A 22,563-nucleotide genomic window follows, 5' to 3' on the forward strand; every position below is an offset into this window, starting at 1 on the left:
TCCCTGACAGGGCCAATATTTCACTAACTCTAGCCCCTGAGGCTATTGCGAACAAAAAATTGACTTTCTGTGTTAGCTTCTTTAGAGTGCAATCCTCATTGTTTAGGTTGGAAGCATAGTGCAAGACCATGTAATGGGCTTTGGAGGGGTTGCTTTGGCCCCTTATAGAAGGTTTAGATTGTGAGGTCCACCTCAAAGGCGTATAGAAGAGGTTTAGTCAGGGCCGACTTACATGCGGTTATCGTAGTGGAAGTCAGGCCTTGTTCAAGTCGGTAAATGAAGAAAGGGAGACAGAAATCTCTAGAAATTTCTGTTGGTCCCCTTGTTTTCACAAGCGATACCCATTTCATCTAAGACAATTCACATTGCCTCCTGATTGAGCTTGACTTGTACTCTACAATGAAGTCGACCTTGTTCTTCGAGATCCCAAACTTTGTCTTCGCTGCTAGGGCGAAAAAATCATGAGATGCAGGTTGTTGGTTGTTGAGGATGAAATGTAAACAGTCGACTTCTGCACCAGTTGGGATAAACTGGGTTTGGCAGAGGAAACAGCTTCAGTTTCAATTCTAGAACTAGAGGGAACCAATTGTTTTTGGGCCATTTGGGGGCCACTACTACAGCTGTCCCTCTGAAGGATCTTAGCTTGTCGAGGACTTTTGGCAGGAGATTGGTTGGTGGAAACAGGTGAATCCGATTCCATCTGTTCCAGTCGAGAGACGTGGCGTCTATCGCTTCTGCTTAAGGTTCTCATAAGGGGCTACAAAACGAGGCAGTTCCTAGTTGTTGCTCGTTGCAAAAAGGTCGATCTGCAATTCCGGGACTTTTGTTGAAAATATAGGAGAATGAGTCTGCGTCTAGGGACCATTCTGTCTCTATTGGCGATCGCCTGGATAGAGCATCCGCCATCATATCACGGAACCCTTGAAGGTGAACTGCTGATAAATGCCATCGTCTCTTCCTTTCCAGGCGGAAGATGGCTAACATCATGTGATTGATGTGAGGTGAACTCGAGCCTTGTCGATTTAGACATATTACTATCACCTCGTTGTTGAGGACCAGTCTGATGTGGAGTGCTCTGCGAGGGGATAGTCTCTTCAATGTCAGGAAGACTGCCATAGCCGCCAAGATGTTGAGGTGAAAGTTGTGAACTGGTGTAATCAATTCCTTGCATTTTCATTTCTTGGGAATGGCCTCCCCATTCTTCCAGGGAGGCGTCCGTGTGTATCACCACTGATGTTTGTGGTGGTTGCAAGAGAATTGTCTGTGCTAGGTTCTTATTCGTTGACCACGGCCTTAATAGCGTGTGCATCCGGGTCGGGGTCAACCTTTGTTGATCTCTTCGAGGGTTTGATGCGTATCTCCTCCAGTCTCCTGACGCATCCTTTAGCTGTGCTTCTAGCACCAGGTCTGTCACTACTGCGAACTGGAGAGAGTCCAATACTCTTTCCTGTTGGAGTTTTGAAATCCTCTTGTGTTGGATTAGTCTCTTGACAGATGCCGCTATTTCTCTCCCCTTCTTCAATGGAATGGAGAGGTGGTGTGACTGCAAGTTCCAATGGATTCCTAACCATTGAAACTTCTGAGCTGGAGAAAGGCGAGACTTCTTGCAATTGATCTGGTGTTCCAGGAACTGGATCACCTTTCCGGCCGATTGCAGACAAGTAGTCTTGGATGCTGTCCGCACCAGCCAATCGTCCAGGTATGCTACTACTTGTACTCCTTAGGAGCGTAGTTGCTGGATGATTGTGTCCGCTAGCTTTGTAAATACCTTTGGGGCTATGTTTAGTCCAAGGGGCATGGCTGTGAAGACATATTTTGTCTTCTGTAGCTTGAATCCTAGGTAGTAGGAGAAGGGGCGACTGACTGGTAGGTGCCAGTAAGCACCTGCCAGGTGTATTGAGACTGTACGCCACTTTTTGGTAGGAGGGTCCTTGTGTGTTGCAATGTAAGCATCCGGAACTTGTTGTTCTTTATGAACTTGTTGAGTGGAGACAAGTCTAGAATGACTTTGGGGAACACAAAACGGCCTACCCTGGAATTTGATGGAATTTTCTTATTACCTTCTTGTTCAAGAGTTCTGAGGTATATTCTTCCAACAAGGGGGTGGAGTGTTGGAAAAAATTTTGAAAAGGGTTTTTTTTTTGTTCCATTTCCAACCAAGTCCATTTGTAATTTGGCTGTGAACTCAGGGATCGAAGGTCCAACGATCCCAAAAGTGGAAAAGTCTGCCTCCTACCTGAAACCTCTCATTGTTGAGAGGTTCCTGAGGACTTGTTTCCATGACCGTGTCCTCCTCCACACTTGGGGGGGTTTCCGGAGGATCCTCTTTTTGGGCCCTTACCTTTGTAGGGCTGAAAAGTGGTCGGGTGCCTTTCAAAGCCTGGATTAAACACAGGTCACTGGGTTACCAGCTGTTGAGGAACTATCTGGAAGGTGGTTTGTGGCTGGGCTAACATTTGAGGCACCGTGGTCATGGTCACGTTCGGAAATTGTGCAGGTTTAATGAAGATTTCCTCTTTGAGGACATGCCCCACTTTTGGAGAAGTTTCCTATTCTCCGTGGTGGCTTTGGCAACGACTTCTTGGACCACTTCCTGTGGTAAAGGGTCTTCGCCCCAGATACATGATGAAATCAGTTTTCTGGGTTCGTATTTCACCGTTGTTACGGCAAACACATGCTCTCTACAGGTCGTTTTTGGACCTAACAAAAGCTTACAAATCCATCACAAGGGTGGGGCGTTATTTAAGGCCTGCAAACATTTCCAAGCAGTTCTGATGAGACAGGGAGGCAGCAAGTCTATCTTTTGTCTCCTGTTCTCTTCTCAAAAGATGGTTTGGCAACTTTGGAAGGTTCTCATTAAACTGCTGGCCTGCTATCTTCGGATCTAACTTCGAGACGGAGAAGGTTAGATGTACCTCTTTCCACTTCTCCTCGCAGGTGGGCATAGCTAGAGATAAGGGTTTGCATTTCTCTAGAATTGGGCAGGGTTTGCCCTCTTCGACTGCTCTCATGACAGTCTAGGGCTTTCCCCGAAAGGGGGAAGGCTCTGGAGGAAGGAGCAATGAAGGTTGGGTGCTTCTTGCTCAATGCTGAGACATTGGAGTTAGTATATCCGGCTCCTTTCTGGGTCTTGGTAAGGATGGCTTGTGCCTTGTCATGTTCGAAGACAATGACTTCTTTCGGTATAGTCTCCTCACGGGATGCAGGTTCATCTCGCAGTCTCACGTAGCAATCTGGGTACGCTGAAAGCTGGACCAGAATTGAAGCTCTTCAAGGGGTTTGGCCCCCAACTTCTCAGAGATATAAAGCTTCCCACTCATCATGGGCATGTGTTCCGTCTACCTCCACGGGTTGGTTTCGGAGCAGTGAGGGAGGTCAGATATTTTAAGGGGCTTAGCAGAGCCCCTGGAAGCGTCAGGGCGTTTCCCTTCCTGTACCTCTCTCTTCATCTCTTTGAGATCTTGCTTATTCTCCTCTTGTTCCCTCCGGAACAGTGTCAACATCTGCTGGATCGACTCTAGGAGCGAAGGCTCCTGCCAACCTTTCTAGCCAGTTGGGGAGTTGGGGTTGAAGAGGTTGACGGCATACGTTGATATGCCGACACAGTGAGCCGAGTGTCCTCAGTCACTGTCGAAACGGATCCTTCCTTCGTGGGTGGATGAACCACTTCTTATTCAGGGCCTTCTTTCAGTAGGTCCTGTCCGGTGTCAATGGACACCTCCGACATCCGTTCTTGGTGGATGTCCAAGCCTTGCAATGCCTTTTTGATATCCGCATCCACTGTCCATTGGATAAAGGGAGGCAGGACCTGTACCTGAGGCACAAATGTACTGGATTGAGCCTTAGGGAACAGTAGGAACTTCAGAGACTTGTTAGGTAGGTAAGGTCCCGGAGAGTTCTTCTGGAAGCCTCATACTCGCCTTCGAAGGGTTTCCCTTGCTGTATCCCTTGACTCCGTAGTGTCAGGGATATCTTCTCCAAAGCCGTCTGTCAGCAAGGTCGAGCAATTGGAGCAACATTTCGGGTCCCAGTACCTCAGGGATCCAGATACGATGCAGCAGGGAGCATGAGACCTGTACATCGTATGCCCACAAAAGTTCTTACTCTTGTGGTTGCAGAACACAACTGTACACTTCACCATTGGCTCCTCCTGTAAAGGAGAAAAGGGGTGAAATGAGTACTAGGTTGTTTATATCATTGATATAATGCATACTTAAAATACGGGTCCCAGTACCTCAGGGATCCAGATACGATGCAGCAGGGGGCATGAAACCTGTACATCATATGCCCACAAAAGTTCTTACTCTTGTGGTTGCAGAACACAACTGTACACTTCACCATTGGCTCCTCCAGTAAGGGAGAAAAAGGGTGAAATGAGTACTCAGTTTATATCATTGATATAATGCATACTTAAAAAATAGTAATACTTACTATTATATTCAATAGTTTAGGATAGTAAGCTAGAAAGGAAATAGGAAAGACACATATCTTTGTTTCCTCTCACAGGCAGTTGCTTAGACCTCCCTCAATATTAATATTTAAATTCCCTATAAGGGGAAATACAGAGTGGAATAACTCTCGTACGTAGAGCCGGAGTTAGTGAATATTTATACTAACTCCTCCGCCTGTAAAATATTAATACTGAACGGTGTTTCATGAGTGTCCCGATAATCAAAGGATTCATCAGGGTGTCGAGGGAATGCTTCAACCTCAGCATGTTATGCGGTCCCAACAATAGACTACGAAAGGATACACAGAGTATGTTAGAAATACTTGTACTACTGTATTGTTATATACTGTAGTTTTCCAACTTCTGTATTGTTATATACTGTAGTTTTACTGGCTACTGTATTGTCGTATACTGTAGTTTTACTGGTACACTACTGTGTTTAGGTAAGTGATAGAGAAAGAGACAGAAAGAATGGAAAGGAGGGTCTCCTATTATTATGGTTTAGCACAATAAATGGAAGTGTAGGAGGGCTACTGCCGCCTACTGTCTCCTTGCCAGAATGAGAATTCTAATGGAAGGGGAGGAATGCAACTGATTCTAGCTTCCATCCAACCACAACTTTTGCCGCCAACTGTACTGCCGGTTGCGAGGTCTGTGGATGGCAGTCCAAGAGAGGACTGAAGACTTCTCATCAGTATATTGGGTTTCCCACCGGCAACCGTCAGGTCCGGCTCAGTCTTCCCCTCGTGGCATTTGCTTCCGGTGAAGGAAGGACATAAGGGGGAGTTGGCTGAGGCGGCAAGCTAACCACCGCTGGTAGGGTTCCGGCCGGCAACTTAGTCAACCCAGCAAGCCGGGATGATTGTAGAATACCGCCAAAAGAATGTTGTGACGGCTAGGCCGACACTAAAGGACAGAGGGGGGAGGGGAAAGGGTCTTATAGGTTGTAGAGGAGAAAGGCGGCGGCAGGCATGCCGCCTACTTTCGGTTGTAAACTAAGGAAGCATGGCTTCCTGTGCTGATGACGTCGTGGTCAGCGAAGGAATAAGAATTCCCATGTTGGCGACATTGTCGGCTATAAGACATGTCTTATAGTCTACAAGGGAGAAAGGCGGCGGCAGGTATACCACCTACTTTCGGTTGTAAACTAAGGAAGCATAGGTTTTCACAGCCGACAACGTCGTGGGCAGTAGAAGAATCACGATTCCCAGACAATACACCCTGAGTTACCGTCATACTTTGAAGCCGGGATACTTGGCGGCAGAGATGATCGACGGTAAAACTATCTAAGTCAAGCTGGAGTTAACTACTCGGTGGCGATGACGAAAGATAGGGTTGCCGCTTGGGATAGCGGCGCTCAGGGGGGAGGAAGGATTTATCCTCTTTTCTCTAAAAGAGAAACGTATCGAATTATAGCAAAAAATTCTAGGGGATATATACCCCAACCGAATTAATAGGAATGATACAAGAGGTTAAACATTGGGATTTACATTACTAACGTATACAAAATGGATTAGGCATACGAAAGTCACGTTATATATTAGAAGAGGAAATATTATATATATGCAATTTTCACTAGTATAATTTTGCCTAACTAGCTAGGAAGTTTCTTTATAGCTAAATACTGGGAGCGTCACACTACTAAGTAAATAATTGCATTTATGTCGTGCGACAGCAGTCTCAAAATGGCCGCCCCCGGGGTTGGCTGTGCTCCACTTAACACACTTAAATTATGCCAATTCAACTGAGAGAAGGGAGCTATAAATTATACACACGAAAGATTAAATACTCAACTTTCCAGAGGATGAAGATGCTGGAGATTGCATGATAATATTCCAATAAACAGTAACAACACTGAGAGAAACGTGGGAGAGCACTTAGCTTAAATGCTATAGTTCAAAGGAATGATGGACCATAGCAGTACAGGGAGGGGTCCACTGGGTACCTTGATAATGGCTCCCTTTTCGTTCGCCACTTTTCCCCCTCAAAGAGCTAAATCTATTCGGGGTGAAGATTGCTATGTGTCATATCAAAAATACGTCCCCTGATATTATGCAATATCCTTAAAGATATATTAAGGATACTCCGGGAGTAAAAGGGCAACATGGATACGAGAGCAAACGAAAGTAGAGGATATTCTAGCAGCATGTAAGAAAAAGAAATGGGAATGACATTATAAATGGACAAGAAGGATAACATAGTGGGATATTAAAGATTGCAAATGAAGCAAGGAAAGAAAGAGAAGACGATGGATTGATGAGTTAAAAACTTTTTCCAGCATATACTGACATATGAAGACCTTAAAGATGTATATACATACATATATATATATATATATATATATATATATATATATATATATATATATATATATATATATATATATATTTATATATATATATGTATATATATATATTTATATATATATTTATTTATATATATATATATATATATATATATATATATATATATATATATATATATATATATATATATATATATATATATATACACATATACACACATATATATACATATACATATATATATATATATATATATATATATATATATATATATATATATATATATATATATATATATATATATATATATATATATATATACATACATATACATATATATATAATCATCATCTCTCCTCCTACACCTACTGACGCAAAGGGCCTCTGTTAGATTTCGCCTTTCATCACTATCTTGAGATTTTAATTAAATACTTCTCCATTAATCATCTACTTTGTGCTTCATAGTCCTCAGCCATGTAGGTCTGGGTCTTCAAACTCATCTAGTGCCTTGTGGAGCCCAGCTGGTAATTTGGTGAACTAATCTTTCTCGGGGAGTGCAGAGAGCATGCCAAAACCATCTCCATCTACCCATCATCATGATCTCATCCACATATGGCACTCGAGTAATCTCTCTTATAATTTCATTTCTGAGGGCTTTATTCTCAAATCTACTTAATCTATTGGAGATTGTTTCATTGTCATACCATAACTCATATCTCACTAAACTGATATATAGTCTGATTTTTATACGTGATTTTAGGCAGTTTGATTTCCAAATTTTAATTATCTAGCCATTGTCTAATTTGCTTTTTTCAATCTTTTGCTAAACTCTAATTCTAAAGACCCTGTATTGGAGATCTTAGTTCCTAAATACTTAAATGATTCTACCTCATTAATCCTTTCTCATTCCAATTATATTTCATATTCCATTGCATACTCCGTTCTCATCATCTCTGTCTTTCTTCTCTTTATCTTCAGCCCAACCTTGTGTTATATTTCATGCATTCTGGTAAGCAAGCATTGCAAATCCTGTGGTGTTCTGCTAACAAGGACAGCATCACATCATCAGCATACTCTAGATCTGCTAAATTCCTAACACCAACCCAGTCCAATCCTTCTCCACCATCTCCGACTGTTGTACACATTACAAAATCCACGAGGAGGATAAACAACATAGGTGACAACACATTCCCCTGGAGTACTCTGCTGTTCACTGAAAAATTTCATTTGATAAGACTCCATTAACATTAACTTTGCACTTCCTATGCTCATGAACAGACTTAATCGAATTCACATATTTATGAGGAATTACATAATAACGCAGGACTCCCCACAAAATTGGCCGGTGCACACTCTCAAAGGCTTTTTCATAGTCCACAAATGCCATCAAAAGGGGATTTCTATATTCTATGCATTGCTGTACGTCTCAAAATGGAAATTTGGTCAGTGCAACTTCTACCTTTTCTAAATCTTTCTTATTAATCTCTCAGCTTTTCATCAATCTTTCTCTCCAGCCTCTTTAGAATAGGAATACTATATAATTTTATAACAACTGGCGTAAGTGATTATTGCAATCAATCAGGTATCCTTTTTTTTTTGCGTTTTTTACCAAGTCTCCTACCTACAAAATAATCTTGTAAGTAATCTGGGAGTCACTTAATTCTCGGCCAGTATCATCTCTGCAGTTATTCCATCGTATTCAGTGGCTTTCCATCTCTTTAGTGTTTTGAGGATAGCTTCAACTTCAAACTCACTGAATTCATTCATGGAGACATCAAGGTCTTCATCAGCTTCAGGTATATCAATCAAATTATTTCCTTCATATCTCCTATGCATAACCTCACTAAAGTGTTCCATCCAACGTTGTCTTTCTTCATCTTTTGTTGCTATTACAGATCCGTCTCTCTTTTTGATGGGTACATGCTTCTTCTTTGCCCCCATAAAGATTTCATTCATAATTTTATGAGCAATTCTTACACCATAGCCACTTTCTGAATGCATAGCTTTGTCAGCCTTATCTGCTTTACTGTCTAAATATTCTCTCCAGTTATTCCTAGCTTTTCTTTTGACCTCACTATTAATGCTGGAATATTTAAGCATGCTCTACCTTGTAATTTTCATTACTCCTCGAAAACGTTCAACAATCAATTTTTGTTTTTGTCTCCTTTTATGGTATCCAAACTAACTTATGTATGTCCCTAATATCACACCGTTATTTATTAATTGTCTGGTCTTCGTCTCTTAAAGTCTCAGACTGCAAATCGATTCCTACATTCAATTGCAAATGTTTCCCTGTACTCTTCTTCTAAAATTTCAGTTGTATCAAACCTATATATTCTATCTACCTTTTTGTTGGATGCTTTCAGTTTTAATTTCAGTGTGGCAATGAGGAGCTGGTGATCACTACCAATATCCTTACTTCTATAGCTTCTTACATTTCTCAGAGTCCTCCTTCTCTCTCTATTAATGGCAATGTGATCTATTTGAGTTTTGTAATTTTACACGGTGAATTTCATGTATACTTGTGGATGTTCTTGTGTTGAAAAAGAGTACCTCTAATCACAAGATTGTTTGCTGAACAGAAACTCATGAAATATGCTCCATTTTTATTTGAAACTTCGCCAAGACCCTCGATACCCATCACATTCTTTATCCTTTGATTATTCCCTCCAACTTAAGCATTGAAGTCGCCAATCACAAATTTCATAACTCTCTCTGGGATCTCATCTATTACACTCTGCAGTTCTTCGTAGTATTCATCTTTCTTTTCTTCAGGGGAATCATTTGTTGGGGCATAGCAAACTATAATACTCATGTTGCACTGCTTTGATTTCAACTATGCCAGTAACAATCTACCATTTACAGCTCTCCACTCGGTTAATGCCTTCTCTGTTCTTGGTGTCATCATCATCCCTACTCATTCTCTTCCATCTTCATCTATAGTCTTCCTGAGTGTATATAGCCTATATATATATATATATATATATATATATATATATATATATATATATATATATATATATATATATATATATATATATATATATATATATGTATATATATATATATATATATATATATATATATATATATATATATATATATATATATATATATATATATACACACACACATATATATAGGCCTATATATATATATATATATATATATATATACATATATATATATATATATATATATATATATATATATATATATACATATATATATATATTGCCTTGGTCTAAAGTTTCCTTACCAATCCCCTTACATCATGTTTCACTTAGGGCCAAGATATCCAAACTATATTTCATAAATTTACTTTCCAGTCTGATTTAGATATACAGTATATACATATATATATATATATATATATATATATATATATATATATATATATATATGTATATATATATATATATATATATATAAACAATATATATATGTACAGTATATATATATATACTGTATATATAGAGTATATATATATGTATATATATATATATATATATATATATATATATATATATATATATATATATATATATATATATATATACACTGTATATGTATATATATATATATATATATATATATATATATGTATATATATATATATATATATATATATATATATATACAGTATATAATATATATAAATAAATATATATATATATATATATATATATATATATATATATATATATATATATTATACATACACATACTGTATATATGGGTGTATATGTGCTGTATATATATATATATATATATATATATATATATATATATATATATATATATATATACATACATATATATATATATATATATATATATATATATATATATATATATATATATATATATTTATATATATATAAACACACACACACAGTTACTCCCCTCTTGTATTCATGAGAGTCAGGGACTGCCCCTTTGCTGATAGGGCAAATTCACGACCAAAAAAAATGAAATTTGTGAATACTTAAAAAGTAATTCAGAGGCATTTAACCGCCTATTTTGATATATAAAACTTGTAATAACATCAAGAAATGTCATCATAAACAATTTAGAATCATAAAAGAATAGTTTGAAGACATTTTCCCAAAAAAAATTACTGAATGTGGCTCGTGAACGTCAGTTATCACACTACCATAACACAATACGTAGGCTACAGTACTCTACAGTACAATACTGTACATATACGGAGTATATAGTACTATAGGTATTATACTTTATTATTGTTACCCTTAATGTAGAGTGGTACTTTTCTATCATATACAACCTAGCCTAACTGTTTCCTTTAGCTTGCTCCTAGTGTTTATCGTTGCTAACTTATTGTACAATAATACAAGTAAGATTCACTGATGATACGTCAGCAAATAACCTACACGTTTTTTACACGCATGCATTTTTAAGCTATATTATTGTATAATACAAGCAAGATTCGTTGATGTTGATATATACATGTATCACACTACATTATAAAGATATTTTGAATAAATTAAGAAATTATCCAAACAATGCTCCTTGTCCTTTTGTATGAGTGCACAATCACAATACAGTAGCCTGACTTTGAGATCAGCTGACGACTACCAAAAGTAAAACAAAGTAGGCTAATTGTTATTTACTGAAATGCTCCTGTCATAGAAAAATAGACATATATCAATAAATCATAATTAAACATGATATTGCTTAAAAAAATATGAAGACATAACAACGGATTTTGAGCAAAGTGAAAAATCTATTTGTGGGTGAGATAGCCATGTCGTCCTGATGGAAGGTTCCTTTAGGTAGCTTTCTAAGGGATATTTGCTACAATGATACTCCCAGAGAATTAACCAAAGGTATTCAGAATTCTAACTCCTGGCGCGAGTATCCAAAATATAAATTTAAGGATATCGCATAATATCGGGATGTATTTTTAGATACGACACAGCAATCTTCTCCCCGAATAGCCTTAACTCTTTGAGGGGGAAGAGTGGCGAACGAAAGGGGAGCCGTTATCTAGGTACCCAGTAGACCTCCTATCCGCACTACTACCGGCTGCCATTCCTTTCTTTAATTTAAGCAGGAATAGCCACAGATAGAGTAGTTTCGGGTGGGGTCATCAAGAAAGAAGGGTGGGTCCATCAGGACGACATGGCTATCTCACCCAAAAATTGATTTTTCACTGTGGTCAAAATCCGTTTTTTGGGCTCGGCCATGTCCTCCTGATGGAAGCTTACCAGAGAATTAACTTGAAAGTACTATATCTGTGGGTTTGTGTAAGTGCCTTTACTTTGAATGGGTTCCTTATCTGGTATGATAGACCTGTATATGACATTACCATTATCTGTCATATCCACTAAGCTTGGAACTAGCTGAGGGTTTCCTGCCCCCTGCAGGGAAAGTGTCGGCTTCGACTATAAGGATTCAAAGTTTGTATATCCGTAAGAACAAAAGGAAAACTTTCTAGAGGTTACCTTTTCATGCTTTGGACATCAAGCTTCTATTCATAGGAATAGAATAAAGCTCTCGGTTTCTTTTATTTTTACCAACTGAGGATAAAAAAAGACGCAGCTACATTTTCTAAATTTTATTTTTAAAAATAAATTATGAAATGTAGATGTAACAAAGTAGAAATCTGACCTTGCATAGGTAAACATCATGGTTATATATATTTCTGACCTGTAAGGGAAGAATATACATATATGAATTCATTATTAGATTAATGCCACTCAATGTGAATGTGAAACCAAATCTATCTAGTTTCATTCAGATGTTGGATATCCGTCAGCACTGTGTTCAAATGTTCAAATGGCACTGGTGTTATTGGTCAGATTCTGCACCTATATAGAACAGTCTATTAATCACCGTAATGATTTGCACTAGAAGGTGTTAATACCTATTCACCCGATGCACTGTTAAGTCCCAAAACAGTCCACTGTTCATCGCAGCACTAGACGACGGGTTTTATGACACTACCCGCCGCCACCACAAAGTGTTTAATTTCATGTTCTTGCTTTGCATAATGTTTATAGAAGACTCTGGATGATTTCCACCCCTTATATGAGCAGAGCCTTTCAAAGTCCATGTGTTGAAAGAAATTCAACGAAGAAGCAACTTTCCTCAGATCGTGACCTGCGGGTGTGCTGTCAGGATCCGCTCTGCAAATAAAGTAGGTGAGCTTCGCTCTCAGTTGTCTTAGGGATAGATTTGATCCTGAGGTTTTGCCTCAGAAGAGCTGTCCCTCCATGAAGTTTAAAGTTCTTTGAAGATAGACCTTGAGACACTCTACTGGGCATAGAGAGACATCTTTCTTCAGTGGGCAGATTCTCCAAGGACCCCACCTCTTGGTGGGCAGCTCGTTCTTGGCAAGAAAGGCAGGATCAGGGAAAAGGTTCAGTTCTCCTGTGCCTAAGAACTGAATATGGCCTTCGTTTCTGGATAAGGCCAATATTTCACTAACTCTAGCCCCTGAGGCTATTGTGAACAGAAAGATGACTTTCTGTGTTAGATCCTTTAGGGTATAATCCTCATTGTTCAGGTTCGAGGCATAGTGCTAGACTTTGTCCAACGACCATGTGATGGGTTTTGGAGGGGTTACTGACTTGAGTCTAGCCAATGCTTTTGGTATCTTATTGAAGATTTCACTTGTGAAGTCCACCTCAAACACATACAGAAGAGGTCTAGTTAGAGCCGACTTACACGCGGTTATTGTAGTGGAAGCCAGGCCTTGTTCATGTAGGTAGATGAAAAAAGAAAGACAGAAATTTATCGTTATTTCTGTTGCTTTCTTTGTTTTCACAAAGGACACTCATTTCTTCCAAGATGATTCGTATTGTCTCCTAGTTGAACTTGACTTGTACTCTTCAATGAAGTTGACTTTGTCCTTCGAGATCCCAAACTTTTAATTCGCTGCTAGGGCGAGAAAATCATGAGATGTAGGTTGTTGGTTCTCGAGGATGAAGCGCAAACAGTTGACTTTTAAACCAGTTGGAATAAAACTGGGTTCGGCAGAGGAAACAGCTCCAGTTTCAATTCTAGAACTAGAGAGAACCAATTGCTTTTAGGCCATTTGGGGTCTACTAATGCAGCTGTCCCTCTGAAGGATCTTAGCTTGTCGAGGACTTTTAGCAGGAGATTGGTTGGTGGAAACAAATAAATCCGATTTTATCTGTTCCAGGCAACAGACATGGTGTCTATCGCTTCTACTTGTGGGTCCATGTAAGGGGCTATGTGACGAGGCAGTTTTTTGTTGTCGTTCGTTGCGAAGAGGTTGATCTGCAGTTCTGTGACTTTTTCCGAGATGAAGGAGAATGAGTCTGCATCTAGGGACCATTCTGTGTCTATCGGCTTTCGCCTGGATAGAGCGTCCGCCGTCATATTGCGGAACCCTTGAAGGTGAATTGCTGATAAGTGCCATCCTCTCTTCCTTGCCAGGTAGAAGATGGCTAACATCACATGATTGATGTGAGGTGATCTCGAGTCTTGTTGATTTAGACATTTTACTATCACTTCGTTGTCCAGGACCTCCAAGATATTGATGTGAAAGGTTTTGAACTGGTGCGACCAATTTCCTTGCACTTTTCTCTCATGAGAATGGCCTCCCCATCCTTCCAAGGAGGCGTCCGTGCGTATCACAACTGATGGCTGTGGTGGTTGCAGGGGAATTGTCCGTGCTAGGCTCTTGGCTGTTGACCACGGCCTTAACAGCCTGCGCAATCGGGTCGGGGCCAACCTTAGTCGATCTCTTGGAGCGTTTGATGCGTATCTTCTCCAGACTCCTGCCGCATCCTTTAGCCATGCTTTTAGCACCGGGCCTGTCACTACTGCAAACTGGAGAGAGCCCAATACTCTTTCCTGTTGGCGTCTTGAAATCCTCTTGTATCGGATTAGTCTCTTGACAGCTCCTGCTATCCCTCTCCTCTTCTTGAATGGAATGGAAAAGTGGTGTGACTTCAAGTTCCATTGGATTCCTAACCATTGGAACTTTTGAGCTGGAGAAAGGCGAGACTTCTTGCAATTGATCTTGAAGCCCAGGTGCTCCAGAAACTGGATCACCTTTCCGGCCGCTTGCAGAAAAGTAGTCTTTGATGCTGCCCACACCAGCCAATCATCTAGATATGCTACTACTTGAACTTCCTCGGATCGTAGTTGCTGGACGATTTATCTGCTAGCTTTGTGAATATCCTTGGGGCTACGTTTAGTCCAAAGGGCATCACTCTGAAGACAAATTTTGTCTTTTGTAGCTTTAATCCTAGGTAGGAGGATAGGGGGCAACTGACTGGTAGGTGCCAGTAAGCATCTGCCAGGTCTATTGAGATTGCGTACGCCCCTTTGGGTAGAAGGGTCCTTATGTGTTGCAAGGTATGCATCCAGAACTTGTTGTTCTCTATGAGCTTGTTGAGTGGAGACGAGTCTAGAATGACTCCAAGTATGTCCGAGTCCTTCTTAGGAACACAAAACAGCCTTCCCTGGAATTTGATGGACTTCGCTTTCCTTATTACCTACTTGTTCAAGAGTTGTGTGGTCTATTCTTCCAACAAGGGGGTGGAGTGTTGGTAGAATTCTGGAAAAGGGGGTGGAATTTCGTTTCATCTACACCCGAGTCCATTCGTGATTAGGCTGTGGGCCCAGGATTCGAAGGTCCAACGATCCCGAAAGTGAAAAAGTCTGCCCCCTACCAGGAACCCCTCATTGCTTAAGGGTTCCTGAGGACTTGTTTCCGTGATCGTGTACTCCTCTGCCCCTTGGGGGGTTTCGCGAGGAATCTCTTCTTGGACCTCTACCTTTGTAGCGCCGAAAGGTGGTCGAGGGCCTCTCAAAGCCTGGGTTAAACATAGGTGACTGGGTTACCAGCTGTTGAGGGACCATCTGGAAGGTGGTTTGAGGCTGGGCTACCATTTGAGGTACTGTGGCCCTGGTCAAGGCACGAAGTTGTGCAGGTCTACATGGTTTTCTTGCCTTCTTATTCTTAGGCTAGGGACCTCGTACTGAGGAAGACTTCCTCTTTGAAGACATGCCCCACTTTTGGAGAAGGTTCCTATTCTCCGTGGCTGCTTTGGCAATGACTTCTTGGACCACTTCCTGTGGGAAAAGGTCTTTGCCCAGATGCATGATGAAATTAGTTTTCTGGGCTCGTGTATCACTGTTGCTGCGGCGAATACGTGTTCTCTACAGGTCCCCATGATCTGACAATAGCATACAAGTCCTCCACAAGGGTACCCATGTGAAACTTGGCTAAGACCATGTACATGTCTGGGGCGTTATGTAGGCCTGCACACATTTCCAAACAGTTCTGATGAGACAGGGAGGCGGCAAGTCTTTCTTTCGTCTCCTGTTCTCTTCTCAAGAGATGATCTGGCAACTTTGGAAGGTTCTCGTTGAACTGTTGGCATGCTATCTCCGGATCCAACTTCGAGACGGAGAAGGTTAGATGTACTTCTTTCCACTTCTCCTCGGAGGTAGGCATAGCTAGAGATAATGGCTTACATTCCATTAGGATTGGGCAGGGTTTGCCCTCTTCGACTGCTTTAATGACACAGTCATGGAGCTTTCTCCGAAAAGAGGAAAGCTCTGGAGGAAGGAGCAATAAAGGTTGGATACCTCTTGCTCAATGCTGAGACTTTGGAGTTGGTGTATCCAGCTCTTTTCAGGGTCTTGGTAAGGATGGCCTGAGCCTTGTCATGTTCGAAGATAATGACTTCCTTTGGTACTGTTTCCTGAAGGGATGCATGTTCATCCCGCAGTCTCACGTAACACTCTGGGTATGCTGCAAAGCTGGGCCAGAACTCAAGATCTTCAAGTGGCTTGGCCCCCAACTTCTCAGAGATGAATAGCTTCCCATCCATCATGGGAATATGCTCCGTATACCTCCATGGGTTGGTTTCGGAGCTGTGAGGGAGGTCTGATACTCCTTCTTCCTCCGTTGGTGGTTGAACCACGTTTTCTTCAGGGCCTTCTTGCAGTAGGTCCTGTTCAGTGTCGGTAGACACTTCCGACATCCGTTCCTGGTGGATGTCTGTGCCTTGAAGTTCCTTGTGGATGTCCGCGTCAATCTTCAGTTGGATGAAGGGAGGCTGGACCTGTTCCTGTGGCACTACCACGCTAGGTTGAGCCTTAGGGAACAGAAGCCACCTGAGAGATTCGTTGGGCAGGTAAGGTCCCGGAGAGTTCTTTTTAAACCCTCTTACCTACCTACGAAAGGTTTCCCTTGTTGTATCCCTAGCCTCTGTGGAGGCAGGGATGGTTTCTCCAAAGCCGTTAGTCAGCAAGGTCGAGCAGTTGGAGTAATCCATGCGGTCCCAATACCTCAGGCATCCAGATACGATGCAGCAGAGGGTATGAGACCTGAATGCTTATGCCCACAAATATCCCTACTTTTGTGGTTGCAGAACACATCTGCACACGTCACCATTGGCCCCTCCTGTAAAGGAAAAGGATTTGATGAGTATTCAATTGTTTATATCATTGATATAAATGCATACATTTAATAGTAATACTTACTATTAGGATAGTAAGCTAGAAAGGAAACAGGAAAGACACATATCTGTGTTTCTTCTCCCAGCCAATCGATGAGACCTCCATCATTATTAATATTTAGATTCCCTATAAGGGAGAATACAGGGTGGAATGACTCTCGTACGCAGAGACGGGTTGGTAAATATTTATACTAACTTCTCCACCTGTAGTTATTAATATCGATCGGCGTTTTATATGGGTCCCAATGATCAAAGGACTTATCTGGGTGTTGAGGGATTACTCAACCTCAACATGGTATGCAGTCCCAACAATAGACTGTGATAGGATACACAGAGTATGTTAGAAATTACTTGTCCCACTGTATTGTTGTATACTGTAGTTTTACTGGTATACTACCGGGATTAGGTTAGTACCTGGTGGCACTAACTGATAGAGAGAGAGAAAGAATGGAAAGGACTGAGAATAGACTGCGAAAGGATACACAAAGATGTTAGAAATACTTGTACTACTGTATTGTTATATACTGTAGTTTTCCAACTTCTGTATTGTTATATACTGTAGTTTTACTGGCTACTGTATTGTTGTATACTGTAGTTTTACTGGTACACTACTGGGTTTAGGTAAGTGATAGAGAGAGAGACAGAAAGAATGGAAAGGAGGGTCTCCTATTATTATGGTTTAGCACAATAAATGGAAGTGTAGGAAGGCTATCCTGCCACCTACTGTCTCCTTGCCAGAATGAGAGTTCTAATGGAAGGGGAGGAATCCATCTGATTCTAGTTTCCATCCATCCACAAAACTCTGCCGCTGGCTATACTGCCGGCTGCAAATTTTGTGAATGGCAGACCAAGAGAGGACTGAAGAATTCTCAACAGTATGTTGGGTTTCCCACCGGCAGCCTTCAAGGCCGGCTCAGTCTTTCCCCCTTGTGCATTCACTTCTGGCGGTGAAGGAAGGACAGAAGGGGGAATAGACCAAGGTGGCTACCTAAACGCCGCCGGTAGGGTCTCGGCCGTCAACGCAGTCAAACCGGCAAGCCGGGATGACTGTCTGAGTACCGGTGAAAGAATGTTGTGACGGATATGCCGACACTAAAGGACAGAGGGGGGATTGGGAAGGGTCTTATAGTTCACAGGGGAGAAAGGTGGCGACAGGTATGCTGCCTACCTTCAACTTTGAACTAAGGAAGCATAGCCTACTGTGCCGATGACATCGTGGGCGGTAGAGGAACAAAGATTCCCCTGTTGGCAACATTATCGGCTGCAAGACAGGGCACCCTGAATTACCATCTAACCTCAAAGCCGGAGTACTCGGCGGCAAAGAAGAAAGACGCTGTATTACTATCTAGGTCAAGCCTGAGTTCTACTCGACGGCGATGACAAAAGATAGGGGTTGCCGCTTGTAATGGCGTTGGCTCAGGGAGGGAGGAAGGGTTTAGCCTCTTTTCTCTAAAAGAGAATATATATCGAACCTATCCATAACTTTTAGGGGATGTTTGTGCCCACCCGAATTAATAAGGAACGATAGGGCGAGGTTAAGCATGGGGATTTACATTACGTTAGTATACATATACGAGTTAGGGTAGGTTAGCTCCGGTGGGGACCGTGGCCATGGTTGGTACTGGCGGGGCCTCCGGTGTATACGACAAGTAAAGTCACATTTAGGAAGAAGAATAAAATAATATTGTATACACGATCTTTACTAGTATAGTTGCCTAACTAGCTAAAGTTATAGGTAAATACTGGGAATATCGCTCTACTGACTAAATAAAATGCAATAATAATGTGCGACAGCGGTAATAAATTGGCCACCTCCAGATCGTGGCTACGCTCAACCAAACACACTTAAATTATACGAATTTAACTGTGAGAAGGAAGCCTAAAATTATACACAGGAAAGAATAAATACTCAACTTTTCAAAGGTTGAAGATGTTGGAAATTGCATGATTAAAATTCCTGTAATCCGTAACGAACACCGGGAAAAGGATGGGAGTGCACTTAGCTTAAATGCTACAGAGAAAGGAATGGCGGCCGGTAGTAGTGCGGATAGGAGGTCCACCGGGTACCTAGATAACGGCTCCCCTTTCGTTCGCCACTCTTCCCCCTCAAAGAGTTAAATCTATTCGGAGTGAAGATTGCTATGTGTCGTATCTAAAAATACGTCCCCTGATATTATGCGATATCCTTAAATTTATATTTTGGATACTCGCGCCAGGAGTTAGAATTCTGAAGACCTTCGGTTAATTCTCTAGGAGTATCACTGTAGCAAATATCTCTTAGAAAGCTACTTAAAGGAACCTTCCATCAGGATGACATGGCCGAGCCCAAAAAATAAACTAAAGATTAAATACTGCATGAAGCTTTATAAAATAATTTCCCATACACACACACAGAAAGAGAAACAGAGCATATTCATATGATAAATAATAATGATGGCTATAAATGAACTGTATGAAAAATATATCCTGTACCATATTGGTGCTGATGTAATATTTATCATGAAGATCTCTAAAACAAGTTGAATTGTATAGATAATACGCCTTGCTATTTGTATCTGCACATTTTCTTGATACAGTAGCCAATGGCATAGTAGCATTGTGTGTATTTACATACTACCTCAAATACACACAATACAGTACTGGTCATTGTGTTTTTTTAATTTAAGAATATAATTATTGGTATAAAATTAATTGTAAATAAATAAGCATGATATTATATGGAAAAAATAAGTTTTGATCTGTTATCTATTTACGGAAATGAAAGAAAATATATTGCTAATGTTTTGATATGCTCTACAGTATGCTAAAATTCACGAATATTTGAGATTTTTGCGAATATTTTATATTTAGTTGATATTACGGTCTACAGAAAATTTTATGAATAGTTGATTATGTAAACGTTGAATTGTGAATGGCTGGGGATAACTGTATGCGTATATATATATATATATATATATATATATATATATATATATATATATATATATATATATATATATATATATACATATATATATATGTGTGTATATTATACATATGTATATATATATATATATATATATATATATATATATATATATATATATATATATATATATATATATATATATATATATATGTATTATGTATTACATATACACACACACACACACACACATATATATATATATATATATATATATATATATATATATATATATATATATATATATATACACATATATATATATACCAAGGCACTTCCCCCAATTTTTGGGGGTAGCCGACATCAAACAAATGAAAAAAAAAGGAGACCTTTCCTCTCTACGTTCCTCCCAGCCTGACATGGGACTCGACCGAGTTAGTCTGATACTGCTAGGGTGCCACAGCACACCCTCCCCCATTATCCACCACAGATGAAGCTTCATAACGCTGAGTCCCCTATTGCTGCTACCTCCGGGTCATCCTAGGCGACTGGAGGGAGCGGCAGGGCCTACTGGAACTGCGTCACAATCGCTTGCCATTCATTCCTATTTCTATTCTGCTCTCTTGCCTCTCTCTCAACTATCACCCTATCACCAAGAGCTTTCTTCACTCCATCCATCCACCCAAACCTTGGCCTTTCTCTTATACTTCTCCCATCAACTCTTGCATTCATCACCTTCTTAAGCAGGCAGCCATTTCCCATTCTCTCAGCATGGCCAAACCACCTCAACACATTCATATCCACCCTAACTGCTAACTCATTCCTTACACCCGTTCTCACTCTCACTACTTCGTTCAGTATACATACATATATATATATATATATATATATATATATATATATATATATATATATATATATATATATATATATATATATATATATATATATATATATATATATATATATATATATATACGTATATTTACAGTGATACCTCAGTTTACAACTTTTAACTCATTTTGGAAGCTCACTCGCAAAGTAAAATGCTTATAAACTAAGCCAGTCTCCCCATAAAAAACAAAGGAAATTCAGTCAATGATTTTGCTCACCATATATGTCAATCATGAGAGAGAGAGAGAGAGAGAGAGAGAGAGAGAGAGAGAGAGAGAGAGAGAGAGAGAGAGAGAGAGAAAAGGGGAGTTGACAAATGCAAATATAAGCTAAAACCAATTGTAAGGAAAATAACCCAAGAAATCGGAGAATAAATGAGAGCCCTGTAGACAGTATATCTAATATTTGAAGGAATTGTAAAAAAAAAAAAAAAAAAAAAAAAAAAAAAAAAAAAAAAAAAAAAAAAAATCTATAGGTGTTAGATCTTTATAGAACCCTATTTGTTACTGTAATATGCAATGAAACTCTAAGACTTTGCTAAGGTATTTATGTTTTTGAATGAATTATTCTAATTTATCTTTGCTTTTTTACTATGCAATTTTGCCTTTATTGGTGTCTAATGGTAATGATTTGATTATGGAATCTTGAGCTCTGTGTTTTAACAGCTCGCCTCCGATGAAAAAATAGGCGTTTTCTGATTAAATGTTATATGTAAACTGAATACTGTATTGTAGTGAATCTAGCTACCATTTTTTATTTCTTCAATCCAGGGCCTGATGGACATAAGACAGAGTATGAATATAAATTCCTTTGGCAAAACACTTACGAAGGTCGACGAACTTCTCATAAAAGATCTCATCGCCTATGGAATGCTAACACATTTCCAAAGGAAAACCTGACTACTGTAAGTACTTAAAAAATATTCAAAATTTCACAGTAATATATTGTGAATTGATGCCTTAAATGTCTGACAGGATAACTGTTCAGGAGAGAAAACGTCATTTATTAAAAACTAAGGCCAATCCTACGAACTTCCTGACCTGAATCAAGTGATTTTTGTATGACATTGGGAATTGTAAGAATGGCATCACATTTCTAAGGTCTTTATGAAACCCAAACTGCAAACTAGAGAAGAGGTAATTACTTTTACCATTCCTATTTGTTTCTTCCAACAAGAAGTATCTAATTTTTTAATATTAAACATAACACCCACTGGTTTACTATGTATTTCAAGTATATTAATTATTTTATTTGTGGAAATAGGGAAACATCTTTTTTTTTAAGGAGAAAACAAATGGGAAATTCTTATTTTGGAGTAAACATCAACATTTAAACATTCCATTGGCTTCAGGGTTGTAAGCTGTAGTCTGATGTAGGGTGATGCCAAGAAGATGCCCATAATTGAAATTTACAAGTGTTATGCCCATCAGAAGTAATATGCTCTGGGAGCTGAAACTTGCTATCCATCCAGAAAGTAAGGCAGCAGTACATGAGGTGGATGTTGCATCTTGCATGGGGAAGGCTTCAGGCAAGCAAGTG

General features: G+C 39.7%; 1 protein-coding gene across 1 annotated transcript in view; it reads left to right on the forward strand.

Moving 5' to 3' along the window:
* The window catches only part of Tmlh (Trimethyllysine hydroxylase), a 184,889-nt gene that overhangs the window by 86,368 nt on the left and 75,958 nt on the right, over positions 1-22,563 (forward strand). Inside the window, exon 4 of the mRNA XM_068348137.1 lies at positions 21,795-21,928. Coding sequence (XP_068204238.1) covers positions 21,795-21,928 — 134 coding nt within the window. The remainder of the gene's footprint in view (positions 1-21,794; positions 21,929-22,563) is intronic.

Source organism: Palaemon carinicauda, chromosome 24, assembly GCF_036898095.1.
Source record: "Palaemon carinicauda isolate YSFRI2023 chromosome 24, ASM3689809v2, whole genome shotgun sequence".
Lineage (NCBI taxonomy): Eukaryota > Metazoa > Arthropoda > Malacostraca > Decapoda > Palaemonidae > Palaemon > Palaemon carinicauda.